Source organism: Centrocercus urophasianus, unplaced genomic scaffold, assembly GCF_019232065.1.
Source record: "Centrocercus urophasianus isolate 14NV4802_14NV808 unplaced genomic scaffold, USGS_Curo_1.0 seq_31, whole genome shotgun sequence".
Classification (NCBI taxonomy): domain Eukaryota; kingdom Metazoa; phylum Chordata; class Aves; order Galliformes; family Phasianidae; genus Centrocercus; species Centrocercus urophasianus.
Window position 1 is genome coordinate 9,748,820 of NW_024884878.1, and position 24,994 is coordinate 9,773,813.

The 24,994-nt window shown below is 43.0% G+C and overlaps 1 protein-coding gene across 2 annotated transcripts in view; it reads right to left on the bottom strand.

Annotated features, from left to right (window-relative positions):
* ACO1 (aconitase 1) overlaps nucleotides 1–17,216 on the bottom strand; it is a 40,830-nt gene extending 23,614 nt beyond the window's left edge. Inside the window, exons 1-3 of one of the 2 annotated variants that reach the window (XM_042829382.1) lie at nucleotides 17,116–17,216; nucleotides 4,703–4,823; nucleotides 2,315–2,483 (exon numbers count right to left, since the gene is read on the bottom strand). In XM_042829382.1, the coding sequence (XP_042685316.1) occupies nucleotides 2,315–2,483; nucleotides 4,703–4,799 (266 nt within the window). In that variant the 5' untranslated portion in view covers nucleotides 4,800–4,823; nucleotides 17,116–17,216. Of the gene's footprint in view, nucleotides 1–2,314; nucleotides 2,484–4,702; nucleotides 4,824–7,029; nucleotides 7,184–17,115 lie in introns of those variants that run through there. The other variant, XM_042829381.1, reaches the window with a different exon arrangement.
* Between the last annotated feature and the right edge of the window lie 7,778 nt (nucleotides 17,217–24,994).

Consider the following 24,994-nt stretch of genomic DNA (forward strand, 5'->3'; position numbering starts at 1 on the left):
GAGGAGGGGGGGAGTCTCCTTCTCTGGAGATGTTCAAGACCTGCCTGGATGCCGACCTGTGCGACCTGCTGTAGGGAACCTGCTTTGGCAGGGGGTTGGACTCGATGAGCTCTGGAGGTCCCTTCCAACCCCTACAATTCTGTCATTCTGTGATTCTGTGAAAAGTGCCTTCCATGCCTCCGCTAGTTTTACGGGTAGAGCAAGGTATTCAAGACTTCCTAAAGAACAAAGGACCTGACTACAGAACACCTCTATTTTCAGAAGTGGATTTCATTTGGGAAACCCTCTTGCATATCAATATATCCTACCGTGCTACTTGCTGAGACAAAAATGTTGTCCGTGATGTGTCTGTAATGATTTAATACCATTCAGTATCCCACAAAGAACGAGCTTCTGCAAGAGTAGCATGTGGTAGCAAGAATTTGTTATGAACTCCTGATTATAAGAATGCTGTTAAAATTTTAAAATATAGCAGAAGCCCTGCAGGAAGAATCATGGTTGAGGTGTCAGGAACATCTGGAGGTCCTCTGGTCCAGCCACCCTTCCTAAGCAGGGCCATCTACAGCAGATTGCCCATGCTTACACATATCTCCAAGGACAGAATCTCTGCAATGTCTCCTGGCAATCTGTGCCAATGCTTCTCCTCCCTCAAGAAAGTAAGAAAGCATTTCCTCACGTTCAGAGGGGACCTCCTGTTTTTCAGTTTGAACCCATTGCTTTTTGTCTGTCTGTCACTGGCACCACTGAAGGAGCCTCACTTCATTCTCTTTCCACCCTCCATGCAAGTACTTTAACAAACTGGTAAGAGCTGCCACTCCCCACCCCCTGCCCCGAGCCTTCTTTTCTCCATGCAAAAAAGGCTCCACATTATCTAGCATTCAGCACTACCAGCTGTTGATGTTCAGTAGCTTGAAGCAGGTTGTTGGTTTTGTTTTTCCCCCAGAATATGCATACATTGTGGAAAGAAGCTGATGCCGCATTATGGATGGATCTGAGGGAGGGCAGGGGTGGAAGAAGGCGAGATGAAGATTCATTTACCAATTTACAAACCTCATGCAACTGAAAAGAAGCAGAGATAATACTCATCTATATACTCAGAGGAACTCAGCATACCTGCAGAACAGTGAAATCTAGTAAATTCAATAATCCTAATCCACGATCTATGGATGTAATTGTTATGTGGCTTCTGTAAGGCTACCAAAAGCTCCATTTTCTAAAAGCTCCCACTCAGGAACATGTTTTTGAATACAGGTGCTCTGCAGACTTAAAGCAAAACTTTTACAACTCAGCTAGAAAGAAAGGAGTAAGAAAAGCAGTAACAAAGGGAACAAAGCTTGCTTATAAACTGGTTGCCTTCATACTCTTTTTTTTTTTTTAAGGTTTGCAACAGCCAACAGACAAAAATGAGTATCTAGGAAAGCAATACTTTTTTTTTTTTTTTCAATTGAAGCTCTGTTAGTTTTCCAAACATCTTCAAAAGTTGAGCTGTATTGGGCCCCCATCCAGTGGCCACCATATGGGGAAATGCAAACCAGGAGGTACAACAGGCAAGACACATTACACTCCTGAACAATAAAATAAAGTGACAGCTTAGTAGCAGCACGGGGCTTACCACAGAAGAACTGAGATCTCTGCTCTGTACAAAGGTACAGGACAAAAGTTCAAAGTAACGTGGACTTTCATGTCAAAAGCCCTATTAAAAACAGTTAGGAGTTACTGTTTCACCTGAAAATTTACTTTGCACATCTAACAGGGACTTACTAACATATGGGTATTACCACCACTGCAATAAATGGGCCCAGTCTCAGAGTCCATCAGGTAGGAATCTCAACTGACATTTTTGGGGAAAAGTAGGCATTTTTTCAGAAGTCTTTAAAAATATACACTTGCAATAATAGTGATTTAGAACAGAAAGCAATGGTGGGGCTAATAAATGAGGACTGAGAAGTGTACAATATTAAAAGCTAGAGCCTCTCCAAAAACAAGGAAAAAAAAAAAGAAACCAGCAAAATCTCCTATTTCAAATTTCTCCATTTGCACGCAAACACATCCATCTTACTTTCTCTCCTTTTTTGGGGAACTTCATGAAGATATTTATTTCTGAATCTCAGAGGTACTTCACCTACACTTTTATTACCAGCATTTGCCTCCCCAAGAGCTGTCTGCACACTAATATCCAGGAAAGCTGAACACAGTCACTCCCAGCATTTCACTGCTATTGCTTCTCTCAGCTCATCCCCTCCATCCCAAGCTGAGTAGTACTCCTGCAGATTCAAAAACCACTCTTGCTAGCTGTGGAGAGCATCAGACTCACGTGAAATCTTGCAGAATAACTCGAGCAGGCTTAAATGGCACTTCAACATTCTTGTGTTGCACCACTTTCCAGTTGAGAATATTCTCAACATCTTGCTTCTTCACTAGGAACTCATCACAGTTTCGGATTGCTGCTTCCAAGAGGACTCGAATAGAAAATGGAAGGCGTGCTGCATGGGCAGGAGGTAATAAAGAGGTTATAAACACAATGGAAAAATACAATTTTCTACCTTGAATGACTGAAAACAGTTTAGATGATTTAACCGTTTTCTTGTCCTCAAGAGATGGAGAATGAAAGTGAACCGCAGAATTTGTGCATCTGCTAAACTTTTACTTCAAGACAGAAATAAGTAGGCCACTCCAAAAGTAATGCCTCCTAATTATTTCCACAGAAACTACAACAGATACAAAGAGAACAATAACACCATTGCAGGAGAAAGCTGTCTTCTCTCTGGCCTGACTGTAGAAACTTGAGCCTTCAGCTTATTCACCACCACAACGTGGACAGAGTTGACGGTATGTCCACGTTCCAGGAAATCCTGGAACCTTTCCTTTTCCAAACACCAGCACACATCACTTTACCTGCTGAGGGCTGCATCTTGAACTTTTTTGGCCATTCACGCCACCCCTCTATGGACTGCCATTTTGACTATGGCTTATTAACCAGGACACAGTTACTTTCATCTTCATACTGGTTAAATAGGTCCTGACAGATCTGCTTACAGTGTTCTCTCCATTCCTGTCTGAGTAATCCTGGGACCTGCCTGTCACAAACCTGTGATATTCCAACACTGCCACCATTATCTCCAATGTATCAGTGAAGATATTCAGCTCTGTACACAGCTCCCTGGTTGCAATCCCCCCAGTTCACATGGATGACCTGATCGAGATGCTCTTCATTTCACGGTGTGACAGCCATGCAAGGCCATTCAGAACATAGCTTGTCTTTCACTGCTGCAACTGCTGAAACACATCACTCACCACCTCGCAGTGCTCATGTCCACCATTTGGTGTCCATAACCATTCAAAGAGCATCAATGAATGTCAATGGATGCAGTGTTTTCCACAGGGAGGAATTCAATGACACACCTCTGCTTCATCTGCACTTCCATGCCAGACACCCTTCTGTCAGAACACCCCTCTGCTGCCATTCATTGCATGACAACAAAATGTAAGAGAAAATTGGCGGGAAGATTCAACCTCTACTGCCATATTACCAGCATCTTTCCCTGATATAATGAGTCAGCAATGTAGGAAGCATTACCTTTGGCTTAATCCTCATGCATGTGAGATGTTACCAAAGATTAGAATAGCCTTGACAGCCCTACCATAAGTAATGGGTATGAAGAAAAGATAAAAGCTTATCTGCAATAATGGATGTTTGAGATCCTCTCTTTAAATATTTCAATTCAAAAAAAAAACCTGAGAAGTCTGTTGTAAAGTTCTATCCAGGGTCCCAGAGACACAGAAGTCATTTAATCACTTAGAATCACTTGCACTTGTGGTTTTTTTGTTGGTTGGTAATTCACCACCACCGCCACAGTCAGTTGGTGCATTACTCCATCTCTCTGCTGGACTGTGAGAATTTCACCTTTTGTTTTTTTCTTTACAGAACATGCAGCTTATTCCTCTTGAGATTTTGAAATAAGACAACTGCTAATAGCATACATGCATCTGCCTGTCTCTTAAGACTCATCTCTGCTTTCCAGAGACCAGGTCCACAGTTAGTTCATTCCTCATTTACACAGTATCTGAGCTTGCAATGCATTTAACATTCAAACAAAATGTTCCTTCTCTTCCAAGCTTGTTTCCTGAATTCTTCCTAATCACTTGTTTTCTCTTTGAAGGAAGAGGAACACTCCACATGGGCAGCTATAAGCTATAGATACTGGCTTTCTAGGTCAGTGGCATGGGTTGTAAGGTTTTTAACACTGACAAACAGAAGTTGCCTAAGAATATTCAGGAATTGCCAGTGAGAAAAAGCATCTTCGGAAACATTTCTCACCTCCATTCATTGTTCCTCTTATATTTGAACAATTTTTCTGGATGACTTATCTATATCAGTCAGGTCATTTCCAGCCTTTCACAGCTGTGGAGTAAAAACTTGGATCTGGCTAGCCCTCCTTATTCATTTTGGAAAAACACAACTGCAACATGCAGTTTGCATGCACAACATGATGAGAAAAATAACACTATCAAACTGCTGGTACTTCCATAATTCTAAGTTTCCAGAAATAAACTCTGCTTTTCTGTTTTCAAGAAATATCTTCTGAACTCATAATCCTCTCCATGACTGTACAGTCACAGATTCATTATCACCCCATGCTGCAGTGCCTCTGGTACTGTCCATCAAAGCTAATCAAATGCTTCCCCTATGTTGTCAACGTACCATATCTCACGTCTTCCAATTTGCTCAGATTAAAGAACTTCTTCTGAGGCTGTGTAGCATCTAGTGGCTCCACAATCCGTACAAAAGGGTTGCTCATGGTTATTAAAGACACCTCGTGTCCCTAAAATACAAAAGAAAAAGAATTAGCACTGTCTTCACAGCATGTGTCCCACGTGCAAAAGACACACTCCATAACCCCACAAAATGTCTGTTCCATGTATGTGCAAAGCCCATGCAAGACAAAAAGGCACAGCAAAGCCTGTATTAGTAGTGCCCTTTCCCTGCAATCCGCTTGTAACATGTCCTCAGAGATAAAAGCTGTGCAGGAAGATAAGAGCATTGTAAAAATTTAAGAGGCATCACATGACTTACAAAACAAGTTTAATGTCTGAACTGACATTGCTTGCACTACTGTCTTCTTTGGGCTATTTCTGGACAGCCCCCTGAGCCCCTGTGATGCAGTAACTACAACAATGCAATCTTGTTGAAAGCTAAACAGAAAGTCATTCGCATTCAAAATTAAAAATTAACATAATTCAACCAAACACAAACATGATGATTTTACTCAAGCTAGAAAGAGTGACACAGTAAGATTACCAACCCTATCCGAATATTTGAGAATCAAGGAGTCATCTTGCCATCAGCAATATCTCAGTCCCCACAAAAAGAAAATTAAGGCTGACTCTACTATGAACATCTTCAGATGGTTTTTGTGGCTATCCTCGCAGTTCAATGGGCAGAATATTCCACTAGGATATAGGACTTTTAACACTCACACAAGTTAAAGTGTCCACGAATATCTCCAACATCAAGGCACAAAATGGCCTGAATTCATACTGGAAACATCTCTCCATCTTCAGAAAAGTTTAGCTGCATGTGAACTGCCTGCTGAAACAGTTTGTAGGACACTAACACCTGAATTCTATCCAAAGCACTTCTGGGAACACTTCAGGCTGACATATGCCTGGGAACAAGCCAACAATTTGAGAAAAAGAACACTGTTTTCATCCTTTGCCAGGCAACATGATTATCTTTTTCTTTAACAAAAAAAAAAAAAAAGAGAGATAAAACTCAGTTTTCACGCATCACTGTTCCTGTCTTCTTTCAAGTAACATTATCTCCTTGTGTCTCAGTTTTTCAAACAAGCAAGAACAAAAAAACAGTATGAAATGCACCACTTTGACAAGCTTCCTTGACAGGCTGGTGCAAATGGCTGCACGAAGACCAAGACTTGTCAGTAGTAATGTGTTGTGTTACTGATTTGTGTTAACGTCAGGCCAAAGGCTGAATTAGTTTATTTCACCCATCGGACCTCATTGACTCTTCAGGAAATACAAATACACGGAGAATTACGGAATCATTTGAGTTGAAAGGGTCCTTTAAAGGCCATCTAGTCCAACTCCTCTGGATGAGCATGGACGCCTACAGCTCCATCAGCGCCTGGTCCAGCCTGACCCTGAGTGCCTCCAGGGATGGAGCAGTCATTAGATCTCTGGGCAACCAGTTCCAGTGCTTCACCACTCTTATCATAACAAACTTTTTCCTTATATCCAATGTCAATTTCCCATCCTTTAGTTTGAAATCATTTCCCCTTGTCCTGCCACAGCAGACCCTGCTGAAGAGTCTGCCCCCTTCCTTCTTGCAGCCCCTCCACAGATACTGAGCGGTCACTCAGTCTCCCCGCAGATCCCTGTCTCCTCCAGGCTCTCAGCCTGTCCTTGCAAGAGGTGTTCCATCTCTTGTGTAGGATTCTTAAAGCACTCCAGCACAAATCACATCTCACAAATTTTCAAGTTAAAAACAGTTAGGGGTGACACAGATGGAGAGAGAGGGAAAACTGAAGGTCTGAGGAATAAAGTATTGAGATAAGAAATACAAGAAAGGAAAACGCCCTGTATTCTGCCACACAAAACAAGGGAAACTTCTAAACAAGTTAATTAGAAGCAAATTAGAAAGGTAAGAAAATTAACAGATTGCGACCATCAAAACAACTGAAGTTAAAATGAGGCACCGCTTACTAAAGACTACAAATCTGTGCTTGGAAATTCACAGAAGCTTCCCTCTTTCAGGGAAAAAAAAAAAAAAAAAAAAAAAAAAAGAAAAACAAAAGCTTACTCTGTAGCATTCACTGACAACTTACCTTGATTTCTTTGCAATATTTTTTTTTTTGTCCTTGCACAAGACCAAAGACCACTTACTTTCTGCACTGTATTGCCCTAAAATTCCAGCTGCTACTGACATCTCACCTCTCACATTCCCAACTACAAGTCATTTGCTGAGATTCCTTTTCCCAGCTTTGCAGATACCACTCCCTCACACAATCTCACCAAATTTTGGTCGTCCTCTTCTTTGGTAACCATGACTCACACAGGTATTCCCCTTCTAAAGCAACCTCAATGCTTCTTGGACTGAGCACGATTGAAACGAACTTCTTCCTTTCCCTGATTGCATGCTATGATCCTAATGAGTTTTATTTTCTGCCTTCCAAGACGAGAATTTTATTTTATAGAATACTCATTTCATTTCATGGAAAAGCCTGACAGATAAAGCAGAAGATCATTACTTCAGTATGACCATATGACTCCACCGTACTCAGCTGACACACTTTTATCTAAGTACAAACTGAACTAGGAACATTTCTCATTTAAGCCAATGTCTTGGCAACCCACAGAGGCAATTCAATCACACATTACTGACTTGCTACCATTTCTTTGCCATCATCAGTTAGCTGAACAAAGGTGCCAAACTGTGAGGTCGCCAAGGCTCGTGTGCATGTTCTCTTATCTTACCTGGTCAAAGTGACACAAACAAACCTTACAACCTCGTAAGCTCCACGGAGCCCCCAGCAAGAATTGAAGTATAGAGAATAAATACGAAATTCTTAACAACATTGCTGCAAATTTCACGGCACAAATCCACAAACAGTCTACTATTATTTCCAAATAAACTATAAACAAAATGGCCAAAGCACTGCACTCGAGTTGCTGACCTGCCTAAAAGTTGTGAGGAAGCAATACTCCATAGGTTAAATCCACTAAAAAAGAAATCATACAATCACAGAATGAATCCTAGAACAGCTTGACTTGGAAGGGACCTTAAAGATCAAGTAGTTCCAACACCTCCTGTGGGAAGGGCTGCCACCCACTAGATCAAGCTGCCCAGGGCCCATCCATTCTGGTTTTGAATGCCTTCAGGGACGGGGCACCACAGCTTCTCTGGGCAACTGTGCCAGGGTCTCACCACCCTCTGAGCAAAGAGTTTCCTCCTAACACCTAATTCTAAACGTCCTTTCTCAGTTTATGATTCCCTCTTGTGCTATCACTATCAGACCGTGTAAAAGAATCAGTCTCTTTCCTGCCTACAAGCTCCCTTTAACACTGGAAGGCCACAGCAAGGTCTCTCCAAAGCCTTCTCCAGGAAGAAAAAGCCCAGCTCCCTCAACCTTTCTTCATAGGTTCTGTCATAAGCAACTTGCTGATGTGGTACTCCATCACATTACCTAGGCCTCTGATGAAGATATTGAAAACCACTGGGACCAAGACAGAATGCTGGGGGACTCCACTCATCACCAACATCCACCTGGACATACAGCCATTGACCACAGTCCTCTGCCTGCGACTATCCAACCAATTCCTGCTCCATCAAACAGCTCACCCATGAAATGCATATCCCTCCAACTTAGGGATAAGAATGTGGTGTGTGCCCATACTGAAGGCTTTGCGCAAGTCCAAGTAGGTGACGTCCTTTGTCCACTCATTCCATCACAGAAGGCCACCAGACTGTCTGAAGTAATCGCTGCAGTGGATACTGATTAACTCGAGATTGCAACACAGAGTATTTATTCATTTCATGTAAATACGCAGTGAGGTTAGCCAGCTCTGCCTGCCAAACACTGGCTCAGTATGCAGGGGTCACAACGCACGGTCACAGCAACAGCTGAACATGCAGACTGAAGAAAGCGCTGGATCTGCTGCCTGATGGCCGCCACACTGTTTGCACAGAGGTCACTTCTGAAATGGGGATCTGCATGCACACCCTTGGGAAGGCAGAAGTGCAAATGAAGAGCTTTCTCATGCTAAGAGCCACAAGTCACCCACACAAGCCACACTCCTCCTGGCTCCGGAGGACAGCATTCACTGCTGCCTACACTCAGGTCTCTGACTAGCCCGACTCTAGACACCCATTCCCTCACCTCTATACAATTCTGGATGCTCTCCTATGATTTCAGTGGCTTCACATCTGAGAAAATGGGTCAGAAGGGAAGCAAATTAAGTTTCCCTTCAGCCTGCTTTGCAGAGCAAAAGAAAACTATTTTAAACTCGATTTAGCATCTTTAAGGCTACATAAATGTACAGTGGATCAGAAAGCAAAGAAAACAGATGACTTTACAGAAACAGATTTCAGAGCACGAGCATGTTAAGACTGGGGGGCAGATTTTCCGTGAAAGTTGTAGCAAAAATAATTTCAGGCAAACACAGAGAAAAAGAGAAAACTAGCAAGAGAAGTTTTGGAGTAGAGAAAAAAGACAGAAGTTAACAGAAAGCACCATGATAGAGAAGACCACCACAAACCCAATGACTTGCGTAAATACTGCTAGGTCTTCAAAAAGCTTCCTTCTGTCTCACAAAATCCATGCCTTTGTGACTACATACTTGAAGCTGAATCTGGAATAAGGATGTTTAGCTTTTAAGCATTACCTGTACAAATCTGCCTGTTTGCAGTATGGTAAATTTCACTTTCTTCAATCGTAATCTACTAAAGCAGCAACATTCCTTCCTTTGTACAGTCCCTTTCAAATATCATCTGCCAGGACACAAATCCTCATTCCTTTAGCCTTTTCAAAGGTTGTATGATTTCTATAAAGTGAACAAGATGAACTACAATTTTACTTCACTGTTTCCTGTGCCAACCAACACAGATTGGCAAACACTGGTCTTGTTTATATTAACGCTGAACATCTTTAAATCTCAACTCCTTCACTATTAATAGTTACCCATTCAGAGTGCTATGCCAATGCAGTTGCTCAGCACTCTGTCACTCACCTTCACATCCCATTGGAGTGTATTTTGAATTTTCACACAGACTGCACATCAGCTCCTCACAAGAAGTATTTTCAGTCTTTCTTGTATCCCAGCTCTAGAACTCTCTCCCTCACAGAAGCAAAAGTGCAGAAAGATTCTCAGCATAGGCATGGAAACCATGAATACCAAGAGGGGAACATTTATTTGGACTAGGCCATAACTTTCCAAATATAAAACAAGGAAGCTGTTTTTCATGCATGTAACACTTGCCCTTCCAAGCAGAGAATGAACTCGTAGCTAGAACAGCTGCTCCTTAAACAACCATTGGAAATGATATAGGAGGGTTCATATCTCTCCAGCAACAAAACTTTTTATCGTGACGCTCTACCAAAGCATCCACACTAGCAAAATATGTGTACATCACCCTCCTTCTATCTCTATTGAGTCGATCAGTAAACTCTATTCACCATGATAGATCAGACATGTCCTTGCAACAACAGACTAGCAGGAGAATGGGCCGTGATGTATATGCAGATCTCTGTGGTAGACCACAGCACTGGATGACCATCTCAGCAATACACTGTCCTGGTTTCAGCAGGACTAGGGTTACTTTTCTTCACAGTGGTTGGTATGATGCTGTGCTTTGGATTTAGGAGAAAAACAACACTGATACCACACTGGTGTTTTAGTTGTTGCTGAGTGGTTCTCGCACTGAATGAACCTTTTCTGTTTCTCATGCTGCCTTGCCAGCGAGGAGCTGGGGCTGCATAAGGAGCTGGGAGGACAACAGAATCAGTCCAGCTGATCCAAAGAGGTCAAAGGCACGTTCCACACCATATAAATTGATGATGAACCATAAAAAAATGTGGGGAATTGGCTGAACAGGCAGCCATTTTGCAGGACTGAGCGGGCATTGGTCAGTAGGTGGTGAGAACTTGCATTGTGCATTACTTCTTCTATAAGTATATAGCTATTATTACTATTACTTTCCCTTCCTTTTCTGTTTTATCAAATTGCCTTTATCTCAGCCAAAGAGTTATTGTCCCCTCGATTTTCTCTCCCATCCCAGTGCAAGGAAGTGAGAGAACAGTTTGCTGGTGTTCGGCTGCCTGCTGGGTAAAGCCACAACAAACCACTGCCTCTTTTATTTCATCTTTGATATCTCAGTTATTGCACTGTATGGCCAATAATTTTGGCCAGCAAGCCAATGTGATTGCCAAAAAACTCTCCATCAAATTCAAAAAGTCATGCATGTCAGGTGAAGTTCCCAGTGACTGGAAACAGGAAAAAGTCCCTTGCAGTTTTAAGAGAGAAAGGAAGGCCTGGGGAACTACAGGCTGGTAAGCCTCACCACTGTGCTTGGGAAAATCATGGAAAACATTCTCCTGGAAACTACAATAAGGCAACACAGGGATGTGATCTGAGACAACCAGCATGGCTTCACCGAGGTCAGATTGAGTCTCATCTACCTGGAGGCCTCCAATGACGGAGCCACAGCATCAGTGGACAAAGGAAGAGCAACTGATGTCATCTGTCCAGACTTGTGCAAAGCCTTCAATACCATCCCACACCACATTCTTATCTCTAAATTAGAGACTTGGATAGTTATTCAATGGGTAAAGAATTGGTTGGATACTTGCTGCCAGAGGGTTGTGGTCGATGGCTCTATGTCCAGGTAGATACAGGTGATGAGTGGTGTCCCAGTTCAACTTCTTAATCAATGGTACAGACAGTGGGATCAAGTGTATCCTCAGCAAGTTTTCTGATGACATCAAGATGAGTGCTGCATTCGACAAAACAGATTGAAGGAATGCCATCCAAAGGGACCTAGACATGGTTGGATCCACAGGATCTTACTGAGATCCAATAATGCAACATGATAGGTGTTGCACTTGGGTCTGGGCAATCCCAAGTATGTGTATAAGTCAGGAGAAGAACTCACAGACAGTAACCCTGGGAAAAATGACCTGGGGGTTGTGATGGAAGAATTTTATGGTCGGACTGGATGAGCTTGTAGGTCTTTTCCAACCTTGGTGTTTCTGTGATTCTATGAAAAGCTTTAAAAGAGCCAACAGTTCACGCTTGTAGCCCAAAAGGCCCACTGTATCATGGGCTGCATCAAAACAAGAGTGTCCAAAAGAGCAAGGAAGGTGACTGTCTCTGCTCTGCCCTTGTGAGGCCTTACCTGGAGTAAAGTATCCAAACCCAGGACCAGCAACACAAGAAAAGGCATGGATTTCTTGGAATAGGTCCAGAGGAGGGCCACAAACATAACAGGAAGGATAGAGCACCTGTCATCTAAGAAAGGTTGAAGGAGCTGTGTTTGTTCTGCCTGGAGAAGGCTTTGACAAGACCTTGCTGTGGCCTTCCAGTACATCTTATAACCTGGAGGGAGAACAAATTTTCACGTGGTCTGACAGTGATTGGACAAGGTAGAACAGTTTTAAACTGAAGGAGGGGAGATTCTGATTAGATATTAGGAGGAAATTCTTCATCCAGAGGGTGGTGAGGTCCGGAACAGGTTGATCACAGAAGCTGTGTATGCCCCAAACCTGGAGATGTTCAAAGCAAGGCTGGATGGGACCCTGGGCAGCCTGATCTGGTGGTTGGCAACCCTGCTGACAGAAGGGCGTTGGAACTACATGATCTAAGCTCCTTTTGGAGCTATGCCATCTCAGGATTCTAAGATTTTAAACCTCAGCTCATAAAACTAAACACCTAATGGTTTGACTGACTAACGTAGACATCAATTAGTAGAAGTTATTTTCCCTTGGCAGCTTGTAAATTGACTGTTACCAGTGGGAGGAATGAGTTAGCATAGAATCACCAATTGGGCAGTTTAAAATGAGCACCTTATAGGACACGAGAGTGGTTAAATCCACCAAATGTAATGGTGGAAGACTTAGACCTGCAAGGATTACGGGAATCCATGAAGAAACTTCCAACTGAAAACTGGGGAAAGGAGAGGTTAGTTGGCAGGACTGCTCTGGGGAAAAGGCAGAAGACATATGGATCACTCACAGCTGCAGCAGCACATACCACCCATGCTCAACCTGATCACATCTGTACCAACACTGCGATGACTGTTCCCCCTCCAACAGCACCAGTTATTTACCTTAGTTTTGCCTACTCAACTGGTTGACATTTGTGTGCATATGTGGATGTAAAAATCTGAGAGGAGCTGCTACAGAACAGCATATTACTGAGTTGTAAATCCATCAGGACAATACTGAGCATGCCACTTGTGACATTAGTAAGAATCACGCATGGCTGAAGAGCACTTCTTAAACCTAGGTTTACTGCTCTCCTCCTTAACAGAAAGTAAGCGTCTGCAATTTACACAGCTCTACGTATGGTTTCACATTCTGCTCACCAATGGCCCTAATTGAAGGCATTGACAACTCAATTTTCAGTTTACCTAAGTTACAGATTTCTTACCCATGAATCAAGATTTGGAAAGTGGAAGAGCAAGGAAAGCATTCTTGCCCGTGTTAGAACTGGATGATCTTCAAGGTCTCTTAATCCCACACCACCTTGTGGTTCTGTGATCCCTTAGCAGGTCAAGTAGGCAAGAAACTTCAGTCATGTTGGAATTGCAACACGTTCTGTATGTACCTATCCTGCTTGAAAGAACGTTTTAAGCATGTTGGCAGAAGTCTCCATGCTTGATATCAAGGACAGCTTCTTCAGCATGAGTCAGGGATCTGCAGTAGTAACACTCTGGTAAGTAAATCCATTCACAATTCATGTCAGTTTGAGGAGTGAAGGGGGAACACAGATAGTTGTGTGATAGAAAAGAATCAGCTGAAAAATTCAAGTTGCTTAAGAAAAATGTTTTTGTTATCCTGGCATCTATTAAAAAAAAAAAAAGAACAGCAAAAACAAAACAAAAAAACGAAAACAAAACGAAACAAAAAAAGAAATAGCCCAGCATTTGGATAAAGTTCAACACCACCAGTAGAACAAGCAGAGTCTTGTTTTGTACTGTATCTAGCTATTATAATTACATCTGTAGTTCTGTAAGCACACAGAACAGATGAGTACAACTACAGCTGCAATAAACACACAGGTTTCTTGTTCTGATTAAAAAAGCTCTTACTGTTTAATACTTGCTCTACCTGTGACGGATAAGGCCACTGTATAAGAACCATGCAGTGCTGCCCTGCTGTGAACTACCAGCAGTGACACTTGAGTACTATTAGAGCCTTCAGAAAGAATATGTTTCTCCATTGCACAGTGAAGCCCATAGCTACACAGATCCTTAAAGAGAAGTGCACTAACTTTATGACAGCTGAGGAACTATTCCACTGGTATAAACCATGGCATTATTGTGCATTGGAAGAAAACACAGCAATCTGTAATGGAGTTTATTTAAAACACTCCGCACAACATTTCAGGGAGCCCATTTCAACTCAAAGCTCAAAAGGAACTTTGTCCTGGAATGCAAGTGAGACCCTGAACTGCTGACTTTATTGCTTCCTCCTAATATCTAAAACTTTGACTGCAACATGAAAGCGCACACGTTTTCAGAGCACAATGAAGCATGTGTTCGTATAAATGATATATTTCACTGGCTATCATAAACACTCTGAGGATTTCACTTCGTTAGCAGTGCTGTAGTACCGTGTAGAGACCGTGTTTGTGAAATCAAGCCTTCACCTTTTTACAGAAACTCCAGCTCCAAGCAGGCTGGAAGTTCAGATATGTCCAGTTTCAAGACAGTAAACTCCCTCAAGTCATCCCTCTGGAAAGCGACCTTCTCCTCCCTCACCTAACAAAGCACGCTTTTTGCTCGAGGGATCATTGAAACACTTCCCGTGCACACATCTCAGCAGTTTTTGATGATCCAGGTGAGTACACATTATCCAGTATCTTCAAACAGCCTCCAGAACACAATCTAACCATGTACTTAACAAAATCCAGATCCTAATTAAGCAGGCAAGAGTGTTAAGGGAATGCTGTGTCAGCAGACTCATCAGTGAGTGCCCTAGTTAAAACCAGACTTTTTTTTTTCCTGCAGAAAAACAAGCAACATTACACTTAAGAATAAAGGAAAGCTTACCTGAGGTTATAGCACACTGAAAATTGAAGCTTTCAATATTTTTTTTCCCCTTAAAGAACAACTTTAACCTTTTTCCTACTACTGTACAAACTTGCTACTCACTTCCCCCATCTTGGCAGTCCTAGACTACTCATTAATAAAAATGCAGCATGGACTAGTTTTAACAAAGAATTAGCTTTCAGTGTTAGGACAAAAAATATACATATATCCAGGGGCACATGCAGAAGCATGTTCCCAACAATAAGTGAACATGGGAGCACTGCAAGAGAGCTGGAAACACAGATCTCAGTAAGAACCTGGAAAAGTTTAGCCTGAAATTCAGTTTCAGAACGGGGGAATTAAAAAAGACATTTCGTTATGGGGGACTAAAAAAACATTCTGCTACTGGTTTTGTTTCGAAAGCCTCACGTGAAGGTTGGCAAGACGGCAGCAAAAGAGCATGAGGAAGGAAAACAAATTGGGGATACTGTCAATTAGCCCTCTCCTCATTACAGAACCACCATTTGAGTTCTGTGAAGTTCTGGTCCTGCACCCATTGGAGCCCCTCTGTGTGAACTGCCACTGCTTCAGAACAATCACAAATGCGTAGGTGGAAGGATGAAGAACTGAAGAAAGAATTATTAATGTTGTGAAACAAATCTGGCACCATCAGGAAGAAGTCCTAATTTTTCAGGTCACGGCAAATTGCACTCTGGAAGTATAGCAAGAGATTTCTCATTAATACATCTCCAACTTAGAATTTCAGCAACTATTTGACCATTCATGCAGACAAATCCAACTTTTAAACCCTCTGGTTTCAGTTTGCAAGCAGAGCAACTGAGTATCTGATAGCATTTCATCAATTCCAGCCAGCCATTACAAGCGCTTACTAGCCACAATCCCTGAGGAACCAACTGAAGTTTCAACAAAACATTTCTAATCAGCTTTTCCAGAGTTTTCCACAAAAAGACCAGAAAGAAAAAAGAAAAAAAAAAAAAAAAAAAAAAAAAAAAAAGTAGAGAGTATTTTGCAAGTTCCTGGAGTCCTTGCCCTAAAATTATTCTATGTCCTGATGCCTATGACAGCGTCCCAAATATCTGGAGGAAATGTTCCTACCTACAGCAGTAGCCACTCCACAGGCAACACTGAAGGCAATAACCATGAAAAATTCTTATCTTCTATTCACGCAAACAGGGGAACCTGGAGAAAAAGCCTCATCTTTACCTTCTCACTGTTCCTCTGAGGGAAACAGATCACTCTTCAATTCTAAGCCTTTCAGAAATTTGACGCATCATAACTGTGTCACGGAGAAAATTTCCAGTTTTACACATTAAAATCTCACAGTGAGAATATGTGTTAAAGAACACTAGCAAAATAAATTTCCCACTGTATTTACTACTTAAATATCAATAATATTTCTTCCATTCCAGGTTTTCTGCTATTATTGCATAAGCTCTTGCATAATTACCAGAAACACTTTATTGGAAATATCAAAGTGGGGGTGCATCATTCATGGCTGACACTCAATTCAAAGGAACCAGAGGGAGGCAGGGGTCCAATTAAAACGTCGTATGACTCGAAATGAAGTTCGAAAGACCTCAAGCCTTTAGTTCTGCATCCTCTGTAAGAGAGCGTCCAAACTCCTCCACACACTGAAAAGCTCTACAACGAGAATCCTGTCTGTCTTACAAAGCCCAGGATAAAATACTGACAAGTTTTCGAGTAACTCCTCATACACATCAAAAACCCAGAGGGCATAAGAGTCAGCCGCACTTCCTACTGTGTGTGCATTAAATTCTCCCTCTGCCCTTTGAAGAACCAACAATCCCCAGAAGTCTATTAGGACATTCTGACCAAGCACAATTGCTTTCAAGCCAAGCATTACAAAATAAACATCCCAGTGTTAATATTTGTCCCTAGGGTGGTCTTCCTCTACTACCGGTAACGAGCCAGACTGAACAATGGCAGCAGCACCGCGGACACACGGAACCCAAAAGCCGGAGCGGATCCGCCCGCAGCCCCGTTCCCGCTGCCGAGCGCGGGCAGCTCCGCCCGTAGGCAGCCTGAGTGCAGCCTTCCCCCGGCCGCCTCTCCTCCCAGCCAGCAGACGAGGCCGAACCCCCGCCGCCGTTAAGGGCCGCGCCGCAGCGGCGTGCCGCCCTCAGCGCGGCCTGGGCCGCAGGATGGCCGCTCCGCGTCCGCCGGCCGCCAGGGCGGATCCGCGCCGCCACCGAGCGCAACCAGCAGAGCCCGGCGCCGCACGGAGGAAGGGCGGGCGGCTCGTGGCGCCCCCCCGGCTAAGCGGGAGGGCGACGGGCGGGCACGGCGGCCCCACCGAGCGCCGCACTCACCGGGGAGCTCGCAGGAACGCAGCGCCGCCGCTTCCCCGCCGCTGCCGACGGCCTCGGGAGGGATGGGGCGGGGGCAGGCCGGCTCCGCCCGCAGCCTGAAAGGCTTCCCGCCTACCCCCCGCCCTCGCCGGGGCGGCCGGTCGGTGAGGCGGGTCTGGCTTTCTGCAGTCGCTCGGCGTTTTTCGCCCGCTGCCCCTCGGCGCTGCGCTCTCGGGATCGCCGTCCACACAGAGCGCAGCCCTCGGCACGAGGGGAGGAGCTCGCTGTCCCGGCTGACCGCGATGGTGACGGCAGCCCTGAAGGAGATGCAGGAGTGCAGCGTCCTTCAGCTGTCCGATGTGGGGCCCTTCTAAGTGTACAGCGCGCCTGTGATACAACGGGTGCGTTTGGGGCTTGTATAAAGCGTATTAAAATGCATATAATTGTAATGAAAGCATTAGATAAAGAGGAAAGAGGGAAATAAAGGTCTGTAGGGGTTGCACTGTCGTGTCCTTCTAGCAAGGAGGGTGTCTGACTTCGATTCACAAATCCACCTGGTGTGGGTTAAGGTGAAATAGCGCTCTGGGTCCATAGATACGTGTAGAATCACGGAAGTGCTTGGGTCTGAAGAGTCCTTAAAGCCCACCCAGTTCCAACCCCGTGCGGTGGGTAGGGCTGCCCCCCACCACCTGGGGCTGCACATCCACTCTGGCCTTGAGTACCTTCAGGGATGGGGCAACAGAGCTGCTCTGGGCAGCTGTGCCAGGGCCTCACCGCCCTGAGCTTTATCACGATTTCCTAACAGTATCTTGTCTAAATCTCCATTTTGTACACGCCTCTCCTTACCAGCCTCAGTGTCTGGATTTATGGAACCTCCTCTCACTTCAGTTCCAGGATTGGTTGAGTGACACTAGACCCCGCTGGGTGTTTCTCAGGCATCATTCTGAATCCTTGTCTTGCGTCAGTTCCTGGAGTAGCTGAGACACGAACTAAATCCAAGGAAGACCAGGCTATTCCCCAGGGTTTAACTGTATCTTGGAGCACTGCACAGGCTCGCTGTTCAGTCACATGGGACTTGTGCCTTACATGGATAAAAAGAGCTTAGATGGACTCATCACTTACATGTGTGAAGAGGGCTTGGATGTCTTGCCTGTCTCTGGAGAGCATCTTGGAGAGTAGTGACAAGGAGACTTGCTGCCTAAACACCAGGAGAAACAGATGGCCAGCAGTGTTTTGTTGTTGCTGTTTTGTTTTATTTTTCCCTGCAAAAAGTTTGTGAAGAACGAAGAGGGCTACCTGCTGACGCTGCAGGAGAGAAGCAGATCTAAGGTGCATGATGTGACGCAAGGAGTAAAAACAAGCACTGTTCTCTGCTGGGAAGGGTTGCTGGCACCTTGTGCAAGGCTAGCGATGGCTCTTCTGATTGTTTATGGGATAGTTTCCTGCGTACTGACCTGCACTGGCAGATCCTCCTGCCTACAGACTGTCAGGCTGGAACATGTAGACCAGGGAAAATAAATATCAGGATCTCAGGGTCTAGCAAAGAAGATATGCTGATTCTTGTTTTTAACCAAATACTACAGTCCTGGCTCTGGCACACTTGATATTGATTTCAGTGGTGCACTTATGTTTCTTAGGGTCTCTCTGTATTTAAACTTGCTGTTGTATTTATACCTCTAGATGTCCCCTCATCTACAAAACATAGTACTTTTGAGTTATCTCTCAAAATCTTTTACAGGCTGACTTGCTTTGTGTTTGGCATAAGTATCTCGTGGAATAATGTACATCCTCCCTCTTCTCTTTTATAATGCAAAGACTTTTGAGAATATATGATTGGCTTGGACATGGAGATGGACATTTATTCATAATCTTCTTTTGCTGGAGAGATAGACTAAACTGAGTTTTTCAGAATGAATAGTTCATAGTTGTAATTTGACAGTAGAAAGAGAAAGACAATGTTTTTCTTAGGACACTACAAAATAGTGATGATTTTGGTAGTAGGAGAAGCTGGAGAACTTTTGAAACCTCATACTGCCTTCCTTAGGATTTTGGACCATGCATTAATTGTTAGCATTCTTGATTTTTGTACATTTCAATTATATTAATGATATAATTTCCTTTTGTTGTGATAAACTCTGGAAATAACCCTTCGGCCACTTCCTTTCAAAGAAAAGGACTGTGTTTTTTGTTGTTGTTTCCAACAAAACAGAATTATAAGATCTATGCTCGGCACCAAATTTTGAATGATTGATGAAATCCTTCATGCCTAGAATGCCAGAGCAATTGCTGCAAAATCTAATTGACCTAAGATATCTCGGGGGGGGGGGGAAACAAAATGTGGGAAATAGCAGGTCAGCAACAAAAATGAGTAATCTGTTTGTCAGCTCTAACTTCCCTCAGTCAAAATCTGCAAGGTTTGTAATTTCTGTTCCATGTGGAGGAGGCCCCAAGACGTGCAGTGGGAGGGAAGCCTCTGCAACACTGCTGGTTATGTGCAATGACACAGAGGCTGTGACGGGATTGAAGGATAGGCTGTCCCTTCGAGGGTTTATAGTAATGCTCTCTGAAGGTTATTGTAGGTTGGCTTTTGCAGTAAGGAGTGTTTGAGGCTGTTATTCCTCTTAGCAGAGTTGAATTGGTGGTAATGTGGTTCAGTTTAATGACTGTGGTTTTGTCTCTCTCCAAAGATTGCTAGGAAGTTGAGTAGGTTAACCCCATTGTTTGTATGGAAGATATTTAGTGAAATAGATTCTTGGTTTTGTGAGCAGATTGCAAAGACCTCCAGCAGTTTTCTTGCGCAGTTGTACATTGTACTGAATCTGGGTTAAAGTTAAAAAAAAAGGTAAGAATAAAATAAAATAAAATAAAAAAGCAACTTCCTTCAGTTCTTGCACCCAAGCTGGACACAAATAGGAGTGTCATGCTTTTCATACTGCAATCCTGGGAGTCCCAGTGCTCGTGACTTCCTGTTTTTCAGAGTTTTTCATGAAATAATTTCCTAACATGAGGAACTGTGTGTCAGTACTTCGTCCTTCCCTCATAGTTGGGCAAATCAATTTACAAGAGGCTGTTCTAACTTCAAATTGCTTCTAGAAGAACGTTCTCTGAAGATATTCACCAAGTGATGTGCTAGGGGCTCACAGAGTGTATCATATCAGTTCAATTTCAAGCTGATTTGATGGATTGGTGGACAAACCTATGAGCTAGTAGCGTGCGTTGCAGCCTAGGAAGCCAGTACACTGCGCTACATTGAAGGATGAGGGGTTGGTTGGGCAAGGTAGGAGATTCTTCCCCTATACTCCATCCTCATGAGACCCAACATATAGTCTAATACTGCGTTCAGCTCTGGGGCCTACATCACAAGACAGTCATGGACCTATTAGGGCAGGTCCAAAGGAGGAACACAAGGATGATCAGAGAGCTGAAGCCCCACTCCGTGGTAAGTCTAGGCTGAAAGAGTTGTGGCTGTGCAGCCTGGGGAAGAGAAGGCTCTGGGCAGACATCATTGATGCCTTCTAGTATGGGCCTAGAGGAAAGATGGGGACTCATTATCAGGGAATGTAGTGAAAGGAATAATTTATAATGATTTTAAATTAAAAGAGGATAGATTTAGGTTAGGACATTAGGAAGACCAGGTTGGATGGGGCTTTGAGCAAGCTGGTCTAGTCGGTGGTGGAACTATAGGATCCTTTTTTAACATTTCTTTCAACCCAAATCATTGTATGGTCCTATGGCTTCACTGTCACACCTGTAAACTTATCTCATTTGTTCTTATCCTGTCAAGAAGTTACAAATAAGTGGGGTTCTCCCGGGGGAGCTTTCAGCTCATTACAGCTTGAAAGCCTTTGCATAAAGCATTTGGCAGATTTGTGTGGTGCACAGATTCCACCCACAGCTTCAGCTGATCACTGATGTTGCATCAATCCTCTGACTGCTGCCACCTGTTTCAAACTAGGCTAAGAGTGGGATAAGGGAGACAGTAATTTAGAGCTTGTCAGCCTGGAGGATCCGGAAGTGTTGGCCTTTCAATGTAGTCATTTGAAAAAAGTGTCCATCAGTAGCACTATATGGGTGCATCCTCCAGCTTGTCTCAGCTTTCTGAAATGGACCAAATTGGTTTGTTCCAGAGTGCTGCGTTTCTCCTAGGCAGCATCTAAGGGTTTATCACATTACATACTACATTCTGTGAGTTCTGAGTTGATACTGATATGAGTTAATATTTTCAAATATATCCAGCTCTCACTAGTACCCCAAAAACCCAGAGCTTGAGAGCAGCTGAGGTGGAAGTTTGCAGGTTACGGAGAATAGGATTTTTATAGCTGCTTATGAAGGAAATCGCACTCATATTTATGTAATACATCATTTTAAGCTGTCTGAATTGTTGCTGTGCAATGCTAGTACAACTCTGAAAAGTGAGAATCTAGAGTCTCTCAGAAATCCTGCTAGAAACACCAAAGTGAGTTCTGGGAATTCAAGCAAGTGATGGCCTGCCAGCTGCTTCTCTATCTTCACACACAGAGGATGATTGTGCATCCTCTAAAGGAAACTGTGTGGCCAGCATATTTTAATAAATGCATTATAATTTGTTTCTGATCATGGCAGTGATTTTCTTAAGTGTTTTACTTTAAATGATTCTTCATTGAGCTGTGGTTGACGCTTATTGAACATCACTTTAGCTTCAGTATCGAAACAAAGATTTAACTTATGCCATCTGTTGGTTAAACGGGGTTTAGCAGGAGCTTTGTATCTCGCTGACAATGGGGGTAATAATAGAGTTCAGATGGTGATTTTACTTCCCAGCTAAAGTTCACAGGTGGAATGTCAAAGAACTCCCTCAGCACTTTTGTGGAATACAAGCATTTGTTCGATCTTGACACTGGAACTGAAGAAAAAGGAGGTGAGAAAGGGACAACCTGACTGCCAACATTATGCTGCTAAAACTAGACTCTGTGTATTACTTCTGCAGAATTCCTTCCGAAACGGATGATGAAAACCTCTGATGAGATTGCACTCACTGTACTGAGCATCAGAAAGAAAATCTCTGTACATTATGTAAGCACAAGTCCTGTCTCTACTAAGAGCAACAATACAACTTGCAGTAAATGCAGAAGTATTTGCTGAGGAAAGCAGAGTGTGTTTCTCTGCTTTCACCTGGACTAGATTCTTGAGCATGCTCACTCTAAAACAAGCCCCACTCAAAGCATTTATTATTTAAATTGTTAGTGTACGTGCAGTGTACACGGGCTGTGTCTGTGCTGGTATTAATTTGTACTGCAGTTGCACTGAAGTTACCTTGCTGAGGGACACTAGTGAGAGATGTTATTTACCTGAAAAACTGAAAGGGGGTGAAGGAAGACTAGAATGAAAGTAACGCACAAAGTTGGTAAGGAAACTCTGGAGCACAGGCCCCTGTGCCACACATTAAGAGTCCAGTCTCAGCTGTTTTCAATTCACACAGGGCCTACACAACATGTAAAATGTTGATATTCCTGGTTATTTGCAGTTAGCTCAGTATGAGTTTAATCTTCGACATCACATATTCTGGTGAAGTTCAGCACTTTGTGCAGGTCTTGTGAGGATGGGCTTTACTTCAGATGCTTAGCTTCAGGACGTGTAAGCAGGGGGAATGATGCATGCCACATTAATCCTACCTCCATCCATCAAAATATTAGATGCAGATTTTTTCAGAGATATTTTTTAAAAAACTTGTATATTGTTTCTAAAATGCCTTGCATTTTTGTAAAAACAACAATGTAGTCTTTTAAAACAGTGGGAAAATTATTCCGCCCAATGCCTGGAAAATAACTGAGTTCACCAGTGAGTGAGTAGAACTCTACTTATGAAAAGAGAAGACTGCCTGAGACTCCACAGGAAGTGTAAAGCCTACCTATTCTGGATAAATATTAATGAATTTGTAATAGCTTCTCTGTATCCAAAACGGATTTCCCCAGGAAGGGCTCCAGCAATCCAGAGTTCTGGACAGAGGTAACAGCCTCACCCCAAATGTGAGAATAACTTCTGCTTTGCAGAGAAACGTTAGTATAGAATATAATCTTGTTGGATTACTGCTGCATTGCTCTGCTCAGCTGGGATGGAAACTCTGGTAGAAATTATGGAAAATTAGTTTGATACAAAGTGTGAAGATTTTCTGTAGAACACAAGGGTGATTTCAGAATCATCTGCAATTGAATTAAGGTAATTGTGAAGTCAATAGCTCTCAGATTGTATAAAAACTAAGCATCTTGAAATGGTCTTCCAAATGTAGAGTGTGAGAGCAAGTCACGAGAGAATGCTTTGAGAAAAAAACATGTTAGAAAAGAAGGGAACCTAAGACAAAAAGAAAATGTGCTGAAATTCATGATGGTCACTGGTAGAAAAATGGGCCAGAAGCCATTCATAGATAAATCACAGTGTTATCAAAGAAAGAAGAACAAGCTTCCAGATAGATTCTGCAAGCGTTAATATACTAGGAATAAATGCTGTAAAATAATTCAGAGTAATTAATTCCACAAACACTGAAGTAGTTTTTCACTGACTGGGAACTTGCAGTCTAGGGTTGAGCCTGATCGGATCCGCAGGGCTGCAAATGCACAGCTGTAAGTGAGGCTGTTCTCATTTCAGCCAGCTGAGGCACGCTGTCACTTTTCCCTTTTACAAACTGTTCAAATGACACTTCTCCCCTGCGGTGAGAGACTTGCTTTGTGGACTTATGTGCAAAATTTGGGAAGTGAAGAGCACCTGAGGAACAAATGAAGAGGAAAAGAGCTGTCTTTCCCAGTGTCTTGGCACAGCAGCACCACTGAAACAACTCAAGACTTTGGTGATGGACAGGACAGTGCTCTTCTTTGTGTGTCCATGGTTGCTAATTTCTGAGGGTGAAGAAAAAGAAAAAAAAAACATCTGCACATGTCTTTTAACCTTAGTAAAGGCTCTGTGTTAACATTTGTTCTTTGAGCTCATTGTGGATAATATTAAATGGAGCATTTGCAGTCTTATTCTGATAACAAGTAAGAGCTACTACATTATTGATGAAAGATACAAAGACAGCAGCAGAAAGCAAGTATTTCATTTTCCTTAAGTGTCACTAATCTACATGCATATTTAGTCCACCAGCAGTCATTAGTTTCAGTGCTCGTACAGCCCTTCTTTACAAAGTATAATTTTTACTATCAGACCGATTACTCAGTCACAGCCGAAGGTACCAGAGGTTTTCTTCCAGAACAGGCAGAAGTAAAGCCATGAAATGCTAGGATCTTGCTTTTATCTTCTGCAGACGGAAGAGGAGGAGGAGAAGGGAGCATCCGGAAATAAATCTCACTCATCTCTCTGAAGGATGGAGGGTGATAGAAAAACAGATTTTCATCCTCTTTCTTAGCGCAACATCTAGGTGCCACCAGAGTGAATAATCCTCTGCTACTGTTCTGTGAACAGATTGCCTCATTTTCCACAGCTGTGGTCGTGCAGAAAGCAAACAACTCAGTGGAACTTACTATGAAATGTTAATTTGAACGCTACCAAGCTCTGAAGGCTTAATTTCAAACAGTGAAATCCCATTCTCCTTTATTTTTCTGGTGCAATATCTTCATTGACAAAACCATTGAAAATCTATTGTATTCTGATCACATCTCCTGTGCACAACCAGCTTTAATTCCTTGGTGCTGTCAATATTTATCAAGGCTGATCCTCTCTTAAACGCCTGCTTCCTGAAAGCAGTTCATACTGGAGAGTTTGTAAATGTGTTACTGAAGAATGATGACTCAACCAGGCTATCCCAGACTAGAGTCCCATCTGCTGATACTGCTCCACCCTAAAATCACACTGGCAAAATTCAGCTTGGTGCATTTGCAAAAGAGCTCCTTTGAGCTGCAGACCCTTAGTTCTGGATTAAGCATTCAGATGG